We start from the raw sequence: 14,297 nt of genomic DNA on the forward strand, positions 1-14,297 counted from the left end.
TCATAATAATGCAAGAAAGCGTGCACTTGATTTCAAAAATCAGAGGCAAAGTGTTGAACATGTATGGTCTGTTACAAGTGCAGCAGAAGAGGAGGCATATAAAGCTCGTTTAAGTATCATGTTAGGCATTGCTAGATTTCTCCTTTTGCAAGCTCTAGCCTTTCGTAGACATGATGAGTCTAAAACATCAAGAAATAAAGAGAACTTTATGGAGATGCTCGAATGGTACAGAAAGAAGGATCCTAAGGCTGCACTTGTGACCGGTGAAAATGCTCCAGGGAATAATCAAATGAGTAGTCCAATGGTTCAAAAAGATTTGGCTAGGGCTTGTGCAGAGGAGACAAGTGAGTTAATTAAAAGTGAAATAGGAGATCGTTGTTTTGCGGTTCTTGTCGACGAGGCTCGTGATGCATCTATTAAGGAACAAATGGCTGTGGTTGTGAGGTATATACCTTCTCTCTATTTGGTTATTTTATTGGTTTTGTTTTGTTGCTTTCAAGTAACACTATTTTCTCTTTTCTCTTGTAGGTTTGTCAATGATAAAGGAAGTGTGATTGAGAGGTTTCTTGGCATTGAACATGTTTCTGACACCACATCAACTTCACTAAAAGAAGCATTGGATACTATGCTTAGAAGATATGGTCTATCTATTTCCAAGATTAGAGGGCAAGGATATGATGGAGCTTCAAATATGAGAGGACAATTTTATGGGTTACAAAGACTGGTATTGAACGAAAACCCATATGCCTTTTACATCCATTGTTTTGCTCATCAATTGCAGCTTGTGGTAGTTTCTGTAGCCAAGTGTTGTGGCTCAACTTTTGATTTCTTCAATTATGTCACTTCAATCGTCAATGTTGTTAGTGCTTCTTGCAAGAGGAAAGATCAACTCCTTCAAAGTCATCATGATAAGCTTGTTGAGCAGTTAGATAGTAGTGCTATTTTTTCTGGGAGAGGGAAAAACCAAGAAACTAGTCTTGCTAGGCCTGGTGATACACGGTGGGGTACACATCACAAAACATTGGCACGTCTTATGATCATGTGGTCCTCTGTACTGGAGGTATTGGAGAATATTAGTGAAGATGGAACTGATGGAAAAAAATACTACAGCCTCTGGATTGATTCAAAGAATGGAGTCATTTGAATTTGTGTTCATATTACATCTTATGATTAGAGTACTGGGGATGACTCAAGACTTGTCACAATGTTTGCAAAAGAAAAATCAAAACATTGTTCGTGCAATAGGATTAATTGGCTCTGTGATGAGAAATATGAATGAAATGAGGGAAAATAGTTGGGATGCTCTTTTTGAAGAAGTAAAGGAGTTTTGCCTCCTCAACAACATAGAAATTCCTAATATGGAAGATATGATACCAGTTAGAGGTCGTTCGAGATGTCGTGGTGCTAAACTAGTGAGTTACTACCATCATTTTCATCATGGAATTTTCAATGTTGTGATTGATCAAGTTTATTGTGAGTTAAACAATCGATTTCCAGAAAGATCAACTCAACTCTTGAGATGCGTTGCTTGTCTTGATCCGAGGGATTCTTTTGCCAACTTGAAGTACAGAAGTTAGTTGAGCTTGCTAAGATTTATAAAGATGACTTCTGTGATTAGGACTGCATAAAGCTTGCGGGTGACCTTCCTATTTTCATTGATGAAGTTAGAAATGATGATAATTTTGACACTTGTATTGATCTTGGTAACCTTGCTGAGAAGATGGTTCAGAGTGGAAGAGATACAGTTTTTCCTTTGGTGTATCGTCTCATTGAACTTGCATTAATTTTGCCGGTGGCAACAGCAACAGTTGAAAGAGCCTTCTCTGCTATGAATATTATCAAGACTGAATGAAGAAATAAATGAATGATGATTGGTTGAATAATAGCATGATGTGCTATATTGAGCGAGATTTGTTTGCGTCGATTGAAGATGAAAAAATTCTAAAGCTCTTTCAAGGCTTAAGAAACCGTAAGATGAATTTGCCAAACGAGGGCTCAAGGTGCGTGTTGTTTACTTGTATTAGTCTATTTCAATACATAATGTTATCTTGCTTTATATAGGGCTGATATGTTGAAAATTTTAATGTAGAATTGAGGACGTCGGAACAAGTGGAAGTGGTTATTAATTCATGAAGACATGTATGGTTCTTTTTTTATCATGGAAGACTCTTAATTTGGTACTTTTCTACCTTCAATATTCTATGTATTGTTTGAGTCTATTGGTTGAATTGTGCTCTTTGAAAAATATATTATATCTAATAGTGTATGGCTAGTAAGATTTTAAGCCTTATATTAGTTAGCCCGGGGCGGAGCCCGTTTCTGGATCCGCCACTGATTCCAATATTATACTAAGAAATTGATGCCTATTTCTATGTTTGTTCTGTTTTGCTATTCCTTTCATTTGTAAAGACATTCAGTCGTCGAAGGTGTAGCTTTTCAGGTCGAAGCCGTGTATTCCACTGCAAAAGATATTCACTTCTTATGAACTGAAATTATACATCATCTATGTTTCATTCTTTGTTCCATCTTTTAACAAGAGTCGTGCCATGCATTCCACCATACTTGTAAGTATCGAATCAAATGGAAAGTTTGTGTTGACTGACTGAATTCTAGTTGGCCACATGTTATGCAATGTGTGTCACTTTGTTGCAGGTTGGAGCTCCAATGACCTGGACAAGAAATGTGAAAGACCTATTTTGTTCTCCTCAAGCCTCATCAGAAATCTTTTTTTTCTAAATTAAACTGAGCATACGTTCTACTATAAATAAGATAATCCTTTATTTGACACCTTTCTTCAAAATTTTCTATTTAACGCCAAGTTCAACTTTCATTCTTTATACGACACTATGTCGGATTTTCTTTCGGAAATCATTAAATATCCTAAGAAAAGACAATTTTGGCCCTCGGACCCCGCCGCCCTTCTCCCTATGCTCCACACCCGACGGGCCCTTCTCCCTCCGGGCCAGCAGGCTAGGCCCTGTGCGGGCGCACGTCTCCGCCGAGCGGAGCATGGAGGCCGCCGGCAAGGGGTTGGTGGTGGAGGAGGAGGACGCGGTGAGGCTGTTCGTGGGCCTCCCCGCGGACGTGGTGGTCTCGGATAGCCGCGGGGTGTGCCGCCCGAGGGCCATCTTGGTGGCGCTGCGCGTGCTCAAGCTGCTCGGCGTCGACGGCGTGGAGTTGCCGGTGTCATGGGCCGCGGTGCAGCCCGGGCCCGGGGGCTGGTTTGAGTGGGCTGGGTACCTCGCCGTCGCCTCCATGGTCGGCCCCGCGTCGCGCTCCCCACCGACGGCGATGCGCTCCCTCAGTGGGTGGCCGACGCCGCGGCCGCCGACCCCAACGTCCTCTTCACCGACCGGTCCGGGCACCTCCGCGAGGGGTGCCTCTCCTTCGCCGTCGACGAGCTCCCGGTGCTCCTCGGCGAGTCGCCGCTCGAGGCCTACGAGGCCTTCTTCCGCAGCTTTGCCGACGAGTTCAACGACATCTTGGAGTCAACCATTACGGTAAGAGAAATCCAAGAACAGAACACATTTCAGTAAAAGGCTCCTCTTTGAAAAGTTTTCTTGGTTCGTGTAGGATGTGACCGTGAGCCTGGGTCCCAACGGCGAGCTCCGGTACCCGTCGTACCCGCCGAGGAACAACAGCGCTACCGACGGCTACTCCGGCGCGGGCGAGTTCCAGTGCTACGACATGTACATGCTGCCGCGGCTGAAGCGTCACGCCGAGTCGTCCGGGTAGCCGCTGTGGGGCCTGTTAGGCCCGCACGACGGGCCGCGGTACGACGAGTCGCCGGAGTCATCTGTCTTCTTCCGGGAGCGGGGGGCTCGTGGAACACCGCGTACGGGCTGTCTGCCAAGGTGCCGCTCCTGTGCGGGTCGCGCCCAGCGGCGGAGGCCACCGCGGGGCTCCACAGCGGGTACGTCCCCGTCGCCGAGATGTTCGCGCGGCACGGATGCACGGTGATCGCGTGCGGCGTGGATGCGCGGCTCGACGCCCGGGCGGAGGAGCACCCGGCGAGGGTCACACGGGCGTCTGGCTGTCCGCGGGCCGCACCCAGCCGCGCGGGTTCACGTACAAGTGGATGGGCGCTGACTTCTTCTCGGTGTGGAGCAAAGGAGGGAGAAGGGTAGTGGGGTTCATAGAGGCAAAATCATCTTTTCGCAGAGTATTTAACGGTTTTCGTATGGAAAATCTAACAGAGTGTTGTATAAGGAATAAAAGTTGAGCTCAGTGTCAAATATGAAACTAAATTTTAATAGGGAATTATCTCATTATAAATTTAACAAAATTCAAGGTAGAAAACAGGAATCTTTGCCACCTAATCTGATGAGCACCAGATATTCAGAATGGTGTATGAGTAGTTAGTTATCCAACGAACTGAACGGCGGCATGGCTGTAGGTTTGGGAGAACATGCAGTTGGATTAGCTGTTGAGCAGTATGTGATGTCGTGTCTCGTACAGAGGCATATCAGAATTTCAGGAAACCTTATTCATGGAATTCAACTGCTAACATACGCATGCAGTGCAGAGGTCTAGATTTTCGATGGCTTGTATACCCAATAGACCTATTTTATTGAAATTGGAACCACAAATTCAGGATTATTGACACCGCAACAGGGTAGCCAACAAAAAACGAGCAAAAGGAAAGACTACAAGCCTCCCAGATATTAAACCTGCCACATATGTTGCACTATGCAGCTATGGTTACAGCTTCAACACAAATACAATGGGCCTGCATCAATTTCCGGTGGTACTTAAGCCATGGGCACCTTGGTAGCACATCCAGCAGAATCCACAACCACCAAACTGTGGTAGATTATTGTCAATTTGCGCCTCTAGAGTTGTGGCATCCTTCACTTGTCCTACCGAAAGTAACATGTGATTAGGAAACTGCATGAAAAGATAATGTTCACTGTAAACAGAGTAATAGAAGTGAACATCATAGCTAACCAGTTGGTATTGTTTCTCTTCTTTGTAGTAGCGGTTGAACCCTAGTGTATCCTTGATCTCCTGGAAAGATGGCAAGATACTAGGCGGAGGTACACCACCATCTTTTATTGCAACTAGAGCATCCTGCATGCCAGAGGTGCTTGTATTGAGAACAAATAAGTAGTGCTTGCACCTTTTGGCACATAAATGAAATGACTAATGTATTGGAATTGCCAGGTTACTCAACTTTAGTAGATGAGATTTTGTTTTTATAAAAAAGAAGGTTCACTCACAGCCATATCATATATTTGCTGAAAAAGAAGGAAAAGAAAAACACTAGGCGAAAACACTGTTGAGCATTCTGTGGTATATGTGATGAGATGAACAGTACAAGGTTGTGAGTGGAGGAAAGCAGAAAAGCCCTAAAATGACAAACGATTGTGTGGAGACTGAGGAATACATGAGTAATGATGGCCCCCTTAATAGAGAATGTTACCAAAAAAAAAAGGGGGCAGGAGAGTGAGACGAAACTACTAAAGATCCATCAGGACTGCTGTAGGTAGGAATGCTAATATCAAGGTAGGAGGTCCCACCAAGCACAAATAAGAGGTGATTGCTTAGGATGTCAACATGATCTAGACATATTGTGGATATATTCTCGAGACACATCTACTCATTCCACTTCCACATGTGCAATCAAGATATATTCATAGCCAACATTTAAAAAATCCAACTGCAAGCATTCAAAAATGGCAGTTATGCTTAATAGAGTGCGACTTAGAAAAACATCTTTGTGGAAACACCAGTAATATGGTTTAGAAGATTAAGAATTTCTGAGTAGATGAGCGGTAACAACCTCCCTCTCTCCTAGCTATTGTTGGTTCTCCACTCATGTTTATTTTCTCATTTAACATGAAAGTAAAGCATATACCTGAAGGCTGGTAGTCTAGAACATGTTTTGGCCATGGGAAGTTTAGTGAGGTTGTTGTTAGGGAAGATTGTGTGGGATCAGAAAATTGGAAGACATCAATGCTGTATCTGGTCAATTCAAGACTTAGGTTTATAGCTTGAAAGCCTGCCTTATATTCCTTTAGGAGAAGAAAATTGCACTGGAGTCTCCAGCACAGATAAATGCAGTTTTTGGTGACTGATCTTCTGGTCCAAGTTAGGCAATTGTTTAATCTGTTGTGTAACAATGCCATAATAAAACAACCTTCAACAATAAAAAATGTAGACAACTACAAAAGGAGGGGAACTTATGCAGTAAGTGACTGGAGCATCCCAATACATGATTGACTGATAAATAGGGATGGAAGTGGGCTGACGCCTACTGACAAACGATAACACAGGCAACGTTTAGTGCAAGGGAGAGAATGTGTAGCCAGCTAAATGTAAGATCAGAATACAGAGGTACAAAGAAAATGTAATTCAATAAGTATGCAGAAAAAAAAAGATCAACAAGCACTAAGACTACCTTCTGCTTGTGTTCAAACAAATAAAAATGTACATGATTCTATCAGCAAGAACTAAGACACTCACAGCCCCATCCTTGATAACAGATAAAATACAAAGAATAAGATCATATATATATATATATATATATATATATATATATATATATATATATATAAGAATACAAACCTTCATTGCACGCATTGCCACGCCAACTAAGGATAAAGGATAGACCACAAGGCTGAAACCAATTTTCTCAAGTTCAGCAGGGCTCAATATGGGAGTTTTACCACCACCCTCTAACATATTTGCCTGCAGAACAGAGCGTAAATGTACTCATGGGTCATATCACAGCTAGAGGAAGGAAAAACTTCAAGCAAATAATAAAAAGGACACTTGAACGGTGGACCCAGTCATTGTTGAGTACGAAATATGAGCAGTAAAAGTAACTTGTATAGGTATTCTTTTCCATTCAGACTGGAATATGAGAAGATGGTTATGGTGTAAGCAAATCAGTTCATCATACATATCTAATACCTACACTAAAGCTGAGTCCAAATGGAGGCAGCAATCACCCCATTTCATCACTATATCATATCCAAATCTGAATGACACAACACACCTATGGGAACATTAGAATCTGCATAAATTTCTAGGGAATACTAAAATATCCAGAATCTGCTACGGAATTCCAAACTAAACCAGCATGAATGGGTATGACACTGCATATAAACTAAAAGACATACTTTAAACATCAAAGTGTGGCCTCAATTTCATTTTATAGAACATGTATGTTCTGGGTGTATCCTTTCATCAGCTTTGTCAAATTCACTGGAAGAAGGGACTTAGAGGTAACACAAACACAAAAGGACAATGAGGAGTGCTATTCTATACTAAGGGATCTGGAGAAATGCAGAAACAACCATAAACCCACAATTCACATGTAACTAGAAAAGCATCGAAAACATAGAATACATCTTACCATCTTTGGAACTTCTGGTGCAACTGCACAGAATGCCTTCATCTCTTCCACTGAAGCAAGGGCATCAATAAACAGAGCATCGGCACCAGCATCGGCAAAAGCTTTTACTCTCCATAATGCTTCATCAAGAGAAATGGCTTGACGGGAATCTGTCCTTGCCACAATAACAATGTCAGAGCCGCTCTCGTTCCTAGCATCAACAGCAGCTTTTATGTGCATGATGGCTTCCTCCCTTGAGATGACTTTCCTTCCTTCAGTATGTCCACATGCTTTAGGTGCCACCTTAAAATTGCTACATGTTAACTTCTTTCAGGATAAATAAAACAGAAGGATCAATTGCGAAACCGAAAGTCTTCTCCTCACCTCCTGATATAACCTAAGTATGCAAATCTAAAAGGAAACGGAAAAGCATCTGGTAAATGTGGAATTTAACTAGTCCACTGGCTACCATTTTTCTTTTGAGCAGTACCAGTGTTTATTATCTAAAGCTAACAGAAAGAACAACATGTTACACTCATTATTGCAGTCAGAGGGAGTTAAACATGACAAAGAACATATGTGATACTATCTTAACTAAGGTGCACATCTATGGAAGGATTGATTAGCATTCCTAAGAGAGAGCACCTGATCTTCAAGCATGATTCCAGCAAAACCAGCATTAGTATAGCCCTTGATGGTTCTCTTGATGTTCATAGAGTTTCCATAACCATTGTCTCCATCACCAATCACTGGGATTGATACAGCTTCATTGATTAGACGCCCTTGGTCTACCATTTCTCCATAGGAAATGAGGCCAACATCAGGCAAGCCAAGCCGTGCCGCAGAAACACAGAAGCCTGAAGAAACATAAACACTACAATGCATGAGATATATTGGCTTGAACAACCACCAAATGTTTATTTTAGACAGAGTATGCAAAATCTTGTCTGCTGTTACATCTAAGGCCTAAGAGCTATGATAAAATAATTTCCGTGGTAGCCCCTGTCATGGATTAGATACACTCTCTAATCGAAGAATTCCTGGCCACCTAAACTACATTTCCCCCTTTTCAACCAAAACCAATTTTACTTTTTCAAGCAGAACCACAATCGCAGCATGTAGTCAGAAGAATAACCACAGTACATCTCTAACCGGAGACAGGATGGCTACCAACATCATTCGCTTGTTCTTGAGATTGACTTAGCATTTAGTTCTAAGTATGCAGATAGCTTAATGCAATATTAAATCTTCGTCGTGGAGCTCGCAGTCTGCATAGTTTTAGAAACACAGATTAAAGGACAGTAGTTCCTCCCTACAGGTTGCGTGACTTAGTAAATCAGTATAGAAGGACGCGAAATGAATTAGGATGTTGTTAATCTGCTCTGATTGGGATTATACAACACGAAGCCAACCGATTAATCTATCGAGTTCTCCAACAAACGAACTAAACCCCATCACGAGGATTTTTCGACGACCAACAATGACAACAAAAAGACACAGGCGAGCGCGGAACAGATGAGAAGCCCCGCCCGAGAGGGGGCCGACGGAAGCGCACGTACCGCCCATGAAGCCGATCGGGAAGCCCGCGCTCTCGACGAGGCGCGCGCCGAGCGCGTCGAAGCAGCAGGGCGCCTGGTGCGCGCCGGGCGTGGCGAGGATCCGGCGGAGCGCCGCGGCCGGGGACTCCCCCGGGCGGATGCCGCGGGCGGACTCCTCGGTGGCGAAGTAGGGGGAGCGCGCGGCCATCCCGGCGGGGCTGGCGGAGGAGCCGGAGGAGGCTTAGGCGCGGCGAGCCGGAGGGTGGGATGGGGATGGGGATGGGGATGGTGGGGGGAGTGTATGGTGTGGTGGTTGGCGTGGTGACTGACTTGGCTGAGGCTGAGAGCTGAGTCAACCTTGGTAGTCAAGGTGCGAGTCACGGAGCTCGTGTGGCTTGCCTTTTTTAAACTGAACTCGTGTGAACCCGCTAGGCGTGGATAGAATAGACGTGCACCAAAATCTCGTGGCACTTTTCTACGATGGATGCTTTGCCGAGCCAGCCCGTTGAGACTCTGGCCGGGCCAGAAACGTTGAGACTCTGGAGAAAGGCCCACCTAATGAGGCAAAGCACCATTTTGTGTTTTTATATTGTTAGCACAATGTTTTCTTAAAAACACACACACACGAGCACAAGTGCCGCATTCAGACACTAACAGAGTCAGATGAAAGACTTTAGACAACATATATTGTTACGTGGATTAATTATTCCAATATTTATGCATGTAAATGCATATGGTTTATAGCCTGCTAGTAGGATACTCTTTTCTAGTTCTGTAAGCACGGAAGGGTAACTTGGAAGTATTCTCGCATAATCCCATCACTAAGTCCGAACTTCATCCTTTAAAACCTGGATATAGTAAAGAACCCCCACCCTGAATACTAATTCAACAAATATATAGGCGCCATCAATAAAGAAATACATGGCTTCCTGAATTGAGAATAATGACTTAGGACCTGTTTAGCACGGTTCCTGTTCATGTTAAAATGGCTCTAATTCTGACTTTTCTAATAAAGCAGCTTTTGTGGCTCTGGCTCGTCTTTTTTTAAAAATATTTGGCAAAACGGTTTCTCCTGATTTTTTGGATAGATAGAAAACGTCAAGTGTCCATAATACCCCTGTATTTTTTTCTTTTCTTTTATTTACTTTCTCCTTTGCCGCCCATCCGAGTCGCTGCTAGCCTGCTACCAGTCTACCACGCGCCAGTTCGCTCTACCACTGCCACGCCTCGCACGGCCACGCCGCTGCCGGTCCGACCCGCATTGCGCCACTGCGGCATCCCGCCGCTCCTCCACGCCTCCGCCCCACCATTAGTCTGCACTGCCGCGCGTCAAATTGCTACTCCTTCCCGCTACTGTTCAGCGGCACCGCGCCGTTCAGCCACTACGCCGGTCCGCGCCAGGCGGCCGCACCTTCACACCGCCGTCGTGCCGCACGAGAGAGAAGGTAGGGGTGGCATTTTTATCGTAATTTCGATCAACTTGAGGGGCAATTTCATTTGACTTTGCTGCGGGAGGGGGAGAAGCCGGGAGGAAGCCAGTTTTTCCGACTCTCTCACCCTAGTGCAAACATGCAAAGGCTTCTAGTGGCTTCAACGTTGAAACCGTTTTGATTCTTGCCGTTTGGTAGGACTTGGTCATAAGCAGTTGAATAAGGTCCCATTTGGCAAGGCTTGTTGAGCGGCTTTTCCATCGGCTTCTCATGAAGCCCTGCCAAACGGGCAGAAACGAAATGGCTCCGCTCGAGAAGCCCCGCGATTCCCGCTGAGAGGAGCCAGGAGAGGGAGAAGAAGCCCAAATAAGGAGCTCCCAGTGGCTTCGTCCCCTTCGTGGGGCCAAAGTCCCCATCTTGCCCATGGGCGCATGAGGGTCGGAGGATGGCGCGGGCGCAGGGAGGTCGGAGGACACCGTTGGTGGCGGCGCTGGTGCGGGGAGGGCGGAGGGCGGCAGCGGCGGCGTGGATGCGCAGGGGCCGAGGGAGGTGGCAGCGCGGGCACGGGGGCTGAGGGCGGCAGTGGCGCAGGACGAAGGATGGCCGGCAGCAGCGGGTGTGGGGCGGAGGTGGCCGGCGGCGCGCGCTGGGGCACAGGGCGGGACGGAGCTGGACGGCGCGTGTTGGAGCGCAAGGCGGAGGATGGCGTGCGCTGGCCATGGGTGAATGGATAAGAAAGAGAGAGGAAGGGAAGGAAAGGGGAAGAATAGGAAGAGAAGAGAAAAGGAGAAAGGAAAAATAAAAGAGAGAGAGAGAGAAAAGGGAGAGAAGGGGAAATAAAGAGAGGAGAAAAAATAGGAAGAAAAGAGAAAATCGAAAAATAAAAATAAAAAGGATACGAGCAATAGACAATTCATCATTTTTATCCATATTATAGAAGCCGTTTTACCAAACATTTTTCTATCCAGACAAGCCGAAACTAAAAAACTACTTCACCGAAAAAGTCACAGACGCAGTCGCAGCCCTGCCAAACGAGCCCTAAGCCAGAGCCAAAGCCCTACCAAAAGGCTCCTTACTGACCTGCATATCATGTGTTTGGTTTGATTAAATCGGCGCATACATGTACGACACCATCCCAAATGAGCGGTCGTTCGCGCGTTTGATTCCATGTGTTGAACAAGATCATCCAGGATACGTTGATTCATGCTTCAGGAATATGCTGTTTAGATCATAAACCGTCCCGTGGGTCAAAATCTCCCGAACCACACGCCATCCACGACGAGCCGAGCGCGGTTGAGAAGAGAACGGCCCTGTTGCCGGATCATCGCCGCCATTCATGTTCAAATTCAGGCAATCAAATATTAACGTGTACCAACTCGTACAATCTAGGTAAGAAAGAGGTCGACTCTTACTTCTCCTTAATGAAATACTTGCCCAGACAAATTCTCGAAAAAAAAGTACAAACTAAATTGTAGTAATCTAATTTAGAACCATGTGAACCATCTCATTCAGCACGCAGGCTGCACTCTACTTGTCGACCCACCATGAGTCCTTCCAAAACACCAAGTGTTGACTTGGGACACGGAGACGCTGACCGGTCGAGCTCGAGCATAACCAGGTGTGCCATGGAACCAAAAGGCAAAAGCTGCCGTGCCATCTCATCCTCTCGAATCCTGAAGCGCTGCCGTTGTTTTCTCCATTTCCACCGGCAGAAGCATCCAGGCGCCGGCGACGTGTCCTCCCCGGGCATACGTGCCCCGCCGCATGCGCGGACACGTACGCGCCTCGCCTGCCCACGCGCCCCAGAACCCCAAAGAAAGCCCAACCCCATCTCGGCTTCTTCGATCGCCACGAGTAGATAACGCCGCGTACTCCCGGTCTCCCTCCTGCTAAATCCTTCTTCGTTCTCCTCCTCCTCGCCGGCTAGCTACTCGATCGCTTCTTGCCTGATCTCTCTTGTTCATTGCCCGTACTATTACAATGTCGGGGATCTCGCTGGCGGTGGCGCCGCGGTCGGACCCGGAGCACGGGTCGGAGCGGCAGCCGACGACGATGATGGGCGGCGTGATGGGTTCGCTCCGCGTCATCGAGCTCCAGCTCGTGGCCTTCATCATGGTGTTCTCGGCGTCGGGCCTCGTCCCGCTCATCGACCTCGCCTTCCCCGTCGCCACCACGCTCTACCTCCTCGCCATCTCCCGCCTCGCCTTCCCGCCGCTCCACTCCAAGCTCGACGCCGCCGGCGGCTCGCCCGCCGCCTCCCAAGAAATCTTCCGCGGCAGCAAGTAATTCATCGATTACCTCTTCTGATCACTAATTTGTCACGGTAATAGGTTCGATGCCGATCGCGCGCTGACATGGAAGGTCCGGCGCAGCTTGTTCCAGGTGTACGTGGTGGTGGGCACGACGGTGGGCCTGTTCCTGCCGCTGGCGCACGTGCTGGGCGGGTTCGCGCGCGGCGACGACGGCGCGGTGCGGTCGGCGACGCCGCACCTGTTCCTGCTCTCGTGCCAGATCCTGACGGAGAACGTGGTGGGGTCGCTGGGCGCCTTCTCGCCGCCGGTGCGGGCGCTGGTGCCGCTGCTCTACACGGTGCGCCGGGTCTTCGTCATCCTCGACTGGGCCTACGACGTGTGGGCCAACAGGGCGCTCACCAGGGCGTCCACCGCGCAGGAGGCCGCCTGGCTCTGGTTCGGCCGCTACCTCGCCGCCGCCAACCTGCTCTACTTCTCCGCCAACCTCTTCGTCTTCCTCATCCCCAAGTTTTTGCCCCGCGCGTTCGAGAAGTACTTCCGGATGCGCGACGAGGTGTGTGCTAAGACGGCCGAGGACAAGCGCGCCCGCGGCCACATGGAGGCGCCGGCCACGACGGCGCCGGAGCAGCGCGGCGATGTCGCCAAGCCGGTGGAATCCAAGAAGGCGGACTGAGAGAGCTTTGGATATGTGGGGTTCGAAATTCACTGGCGTGCAGCTTTGTAATTTCTTTCTTCGTTCCTTTCCGGGTGGCCGCCACGTATGTGTTTGTTGTTGTCATGGCTTCTGCGATCGTTGGATCGCAGAGGACAAGATGTAGTAGTGGCGTGATGATGAATCTTGCACTGACACGTAGCGAACTTGCAATGATCCGGATTAATTTATTCCGGCGCTGGCGGCGCCGCGCGCGTACGGGTGCCGCCACGCTTCGCTTCAACGGAGAACACGCGCCCGTCGCCACCGGTTTGGACGCTCGCCCCGTGCCCGTGCAGGTGCAACACCACAAAATCCGAAGCCGCGCGCCTCCGGTTCTCGCCGTCGAACTCCGCCGTCGCGGACAGCCTATTCATTCCCACTTCCTTCGCTGCTCGCCTCTCCCTCGCAGCCTCGCTACAGCAGGCCGGCAGCACCGTATCGGTGTCAGCATTAGCGTGAGGAAGGATAACAGCTAGGGACGAAAACGGATGGGACTTCCGTTTCCACATTTTATGACCGTTCCACATTCTAACATTTTTATCACCGTTCCACATTTTATCACCGATTATCACCGAAAACGAGACGGAATCGGGTGGGATCGGGTTCGGAACAGGCGGACTACGGAAACGTGCGGGAACGGGTACCTTAATACGCACACATACAACATTGGGACGCACACGCACAACATTGTTAGTTTTTATTGCTTCCTATACATACACATTGTTAGTTTTTATTGCTTCCTATATCAACATTGAGACGCACACGTACAACATTTTTGGTTTTTATTGCTTTCTATACAACATTGTTGGTTTTTGTTGCTTGCTCTAAAGACTTTGATCTTTCATGAAACATGTGGCTGCATGGTCTCTTTGGGGCATAAGAACTATTGAGCTAGAGTTAGGTACATGCTTTGGGGCATAAGAACTATTGAGCTAGAGTTAGGTACATGCTAATGCATATTAAGTCTACCCTATTAAATACAGGATAAATACGAATCCATCCTGACAAAAAAAGATCCCGCAAAAACGAGCGGGATAGATCCTC

General features: G+C 47.3%; 2 protein-coding genes and 2 pseudogenes across 2 annotated transcripts; 3 read left to right on the forward strand and 1 right to left on the reverse strand.

The window, feature by feature from the left end:
• The first annotated feature begins 214 nt into the window (after window positions 1-214).
• LOC140223457 (uncharacterized) lies at window positions 215-2,668 on the forward strand (annotated as a pseudogene).
• Window positions 2,669-2,767: 99 nt separating this feature from the next.
• LOC117864374 (inactive beta-amylase 9-like) lies at window positions 2,768-4,255 on the forward strand (annotated as a pseudogene).
• Window positions 4,256-4,545: 290 nt separating this feature from the next.
• Window positions 4,546-9,219, reverse strand: LOC117864375 (uncharacterized). The gene is made up of 6 exons (XM_034748453.2): window positions 8,899-9,219; window positions 7,985-8,196; window positions 7,361-7,642; window positions 6,568-6,690; window positions 4,948-5,070; window positions 4,546-4,859 (listed from the first exon to the last, which is right to left on the reverse strand). The coding sequence occupies exons 1-6, from the start codon at window positions 9,083-9,085 to the stop codon at window positions 4,851-4,853; spliced, it is 936 nt and encodes a 311-aa protein (XP_034604344.1). The 5' UTR covers window positions 9,086-9,219; the 3' UTR covers window positions 4,546-4,850.
• A 2,751-nt stretch (window positions 9,220-11,970) lies between these two features.
• Window positions 11,971-13,437, forward strand: LOC117865320 (uncharacterized). The gene is made up of 2 exons (XM_034749484.2): window positions 11,971-12,589; window positions 12,680-13,437. The coding sequence occupies exons 1-2, from the start codon at window positions 12,288-12,290 to the stop codon at window positions 13,230-13,232; spliced, it is 855 nt and encodes a 284-aa protein (XP_034605375.1). The 5' UTR covers window positions 11,971-12,287; the 3' UTR covers window positions 13,233-13,437.
• The last annotated feature ends 860 nt before the right edge of the window (window positions 13,438-14,297 follow it).

This window comes from Setaria viridis, chromosome 7, assembly GCF_005286985.2.
Source record: "Setaria viridis chromosome 7, Setaria_viridis_v4.0, whole genome shotgun sequence".
NCBI classification, from domain to species: Eukaryota; Viridiplantae; Streptophyta; class Magnoliopsida; order Poales; family Poaceae; genus Setaria; species Setaria viridis.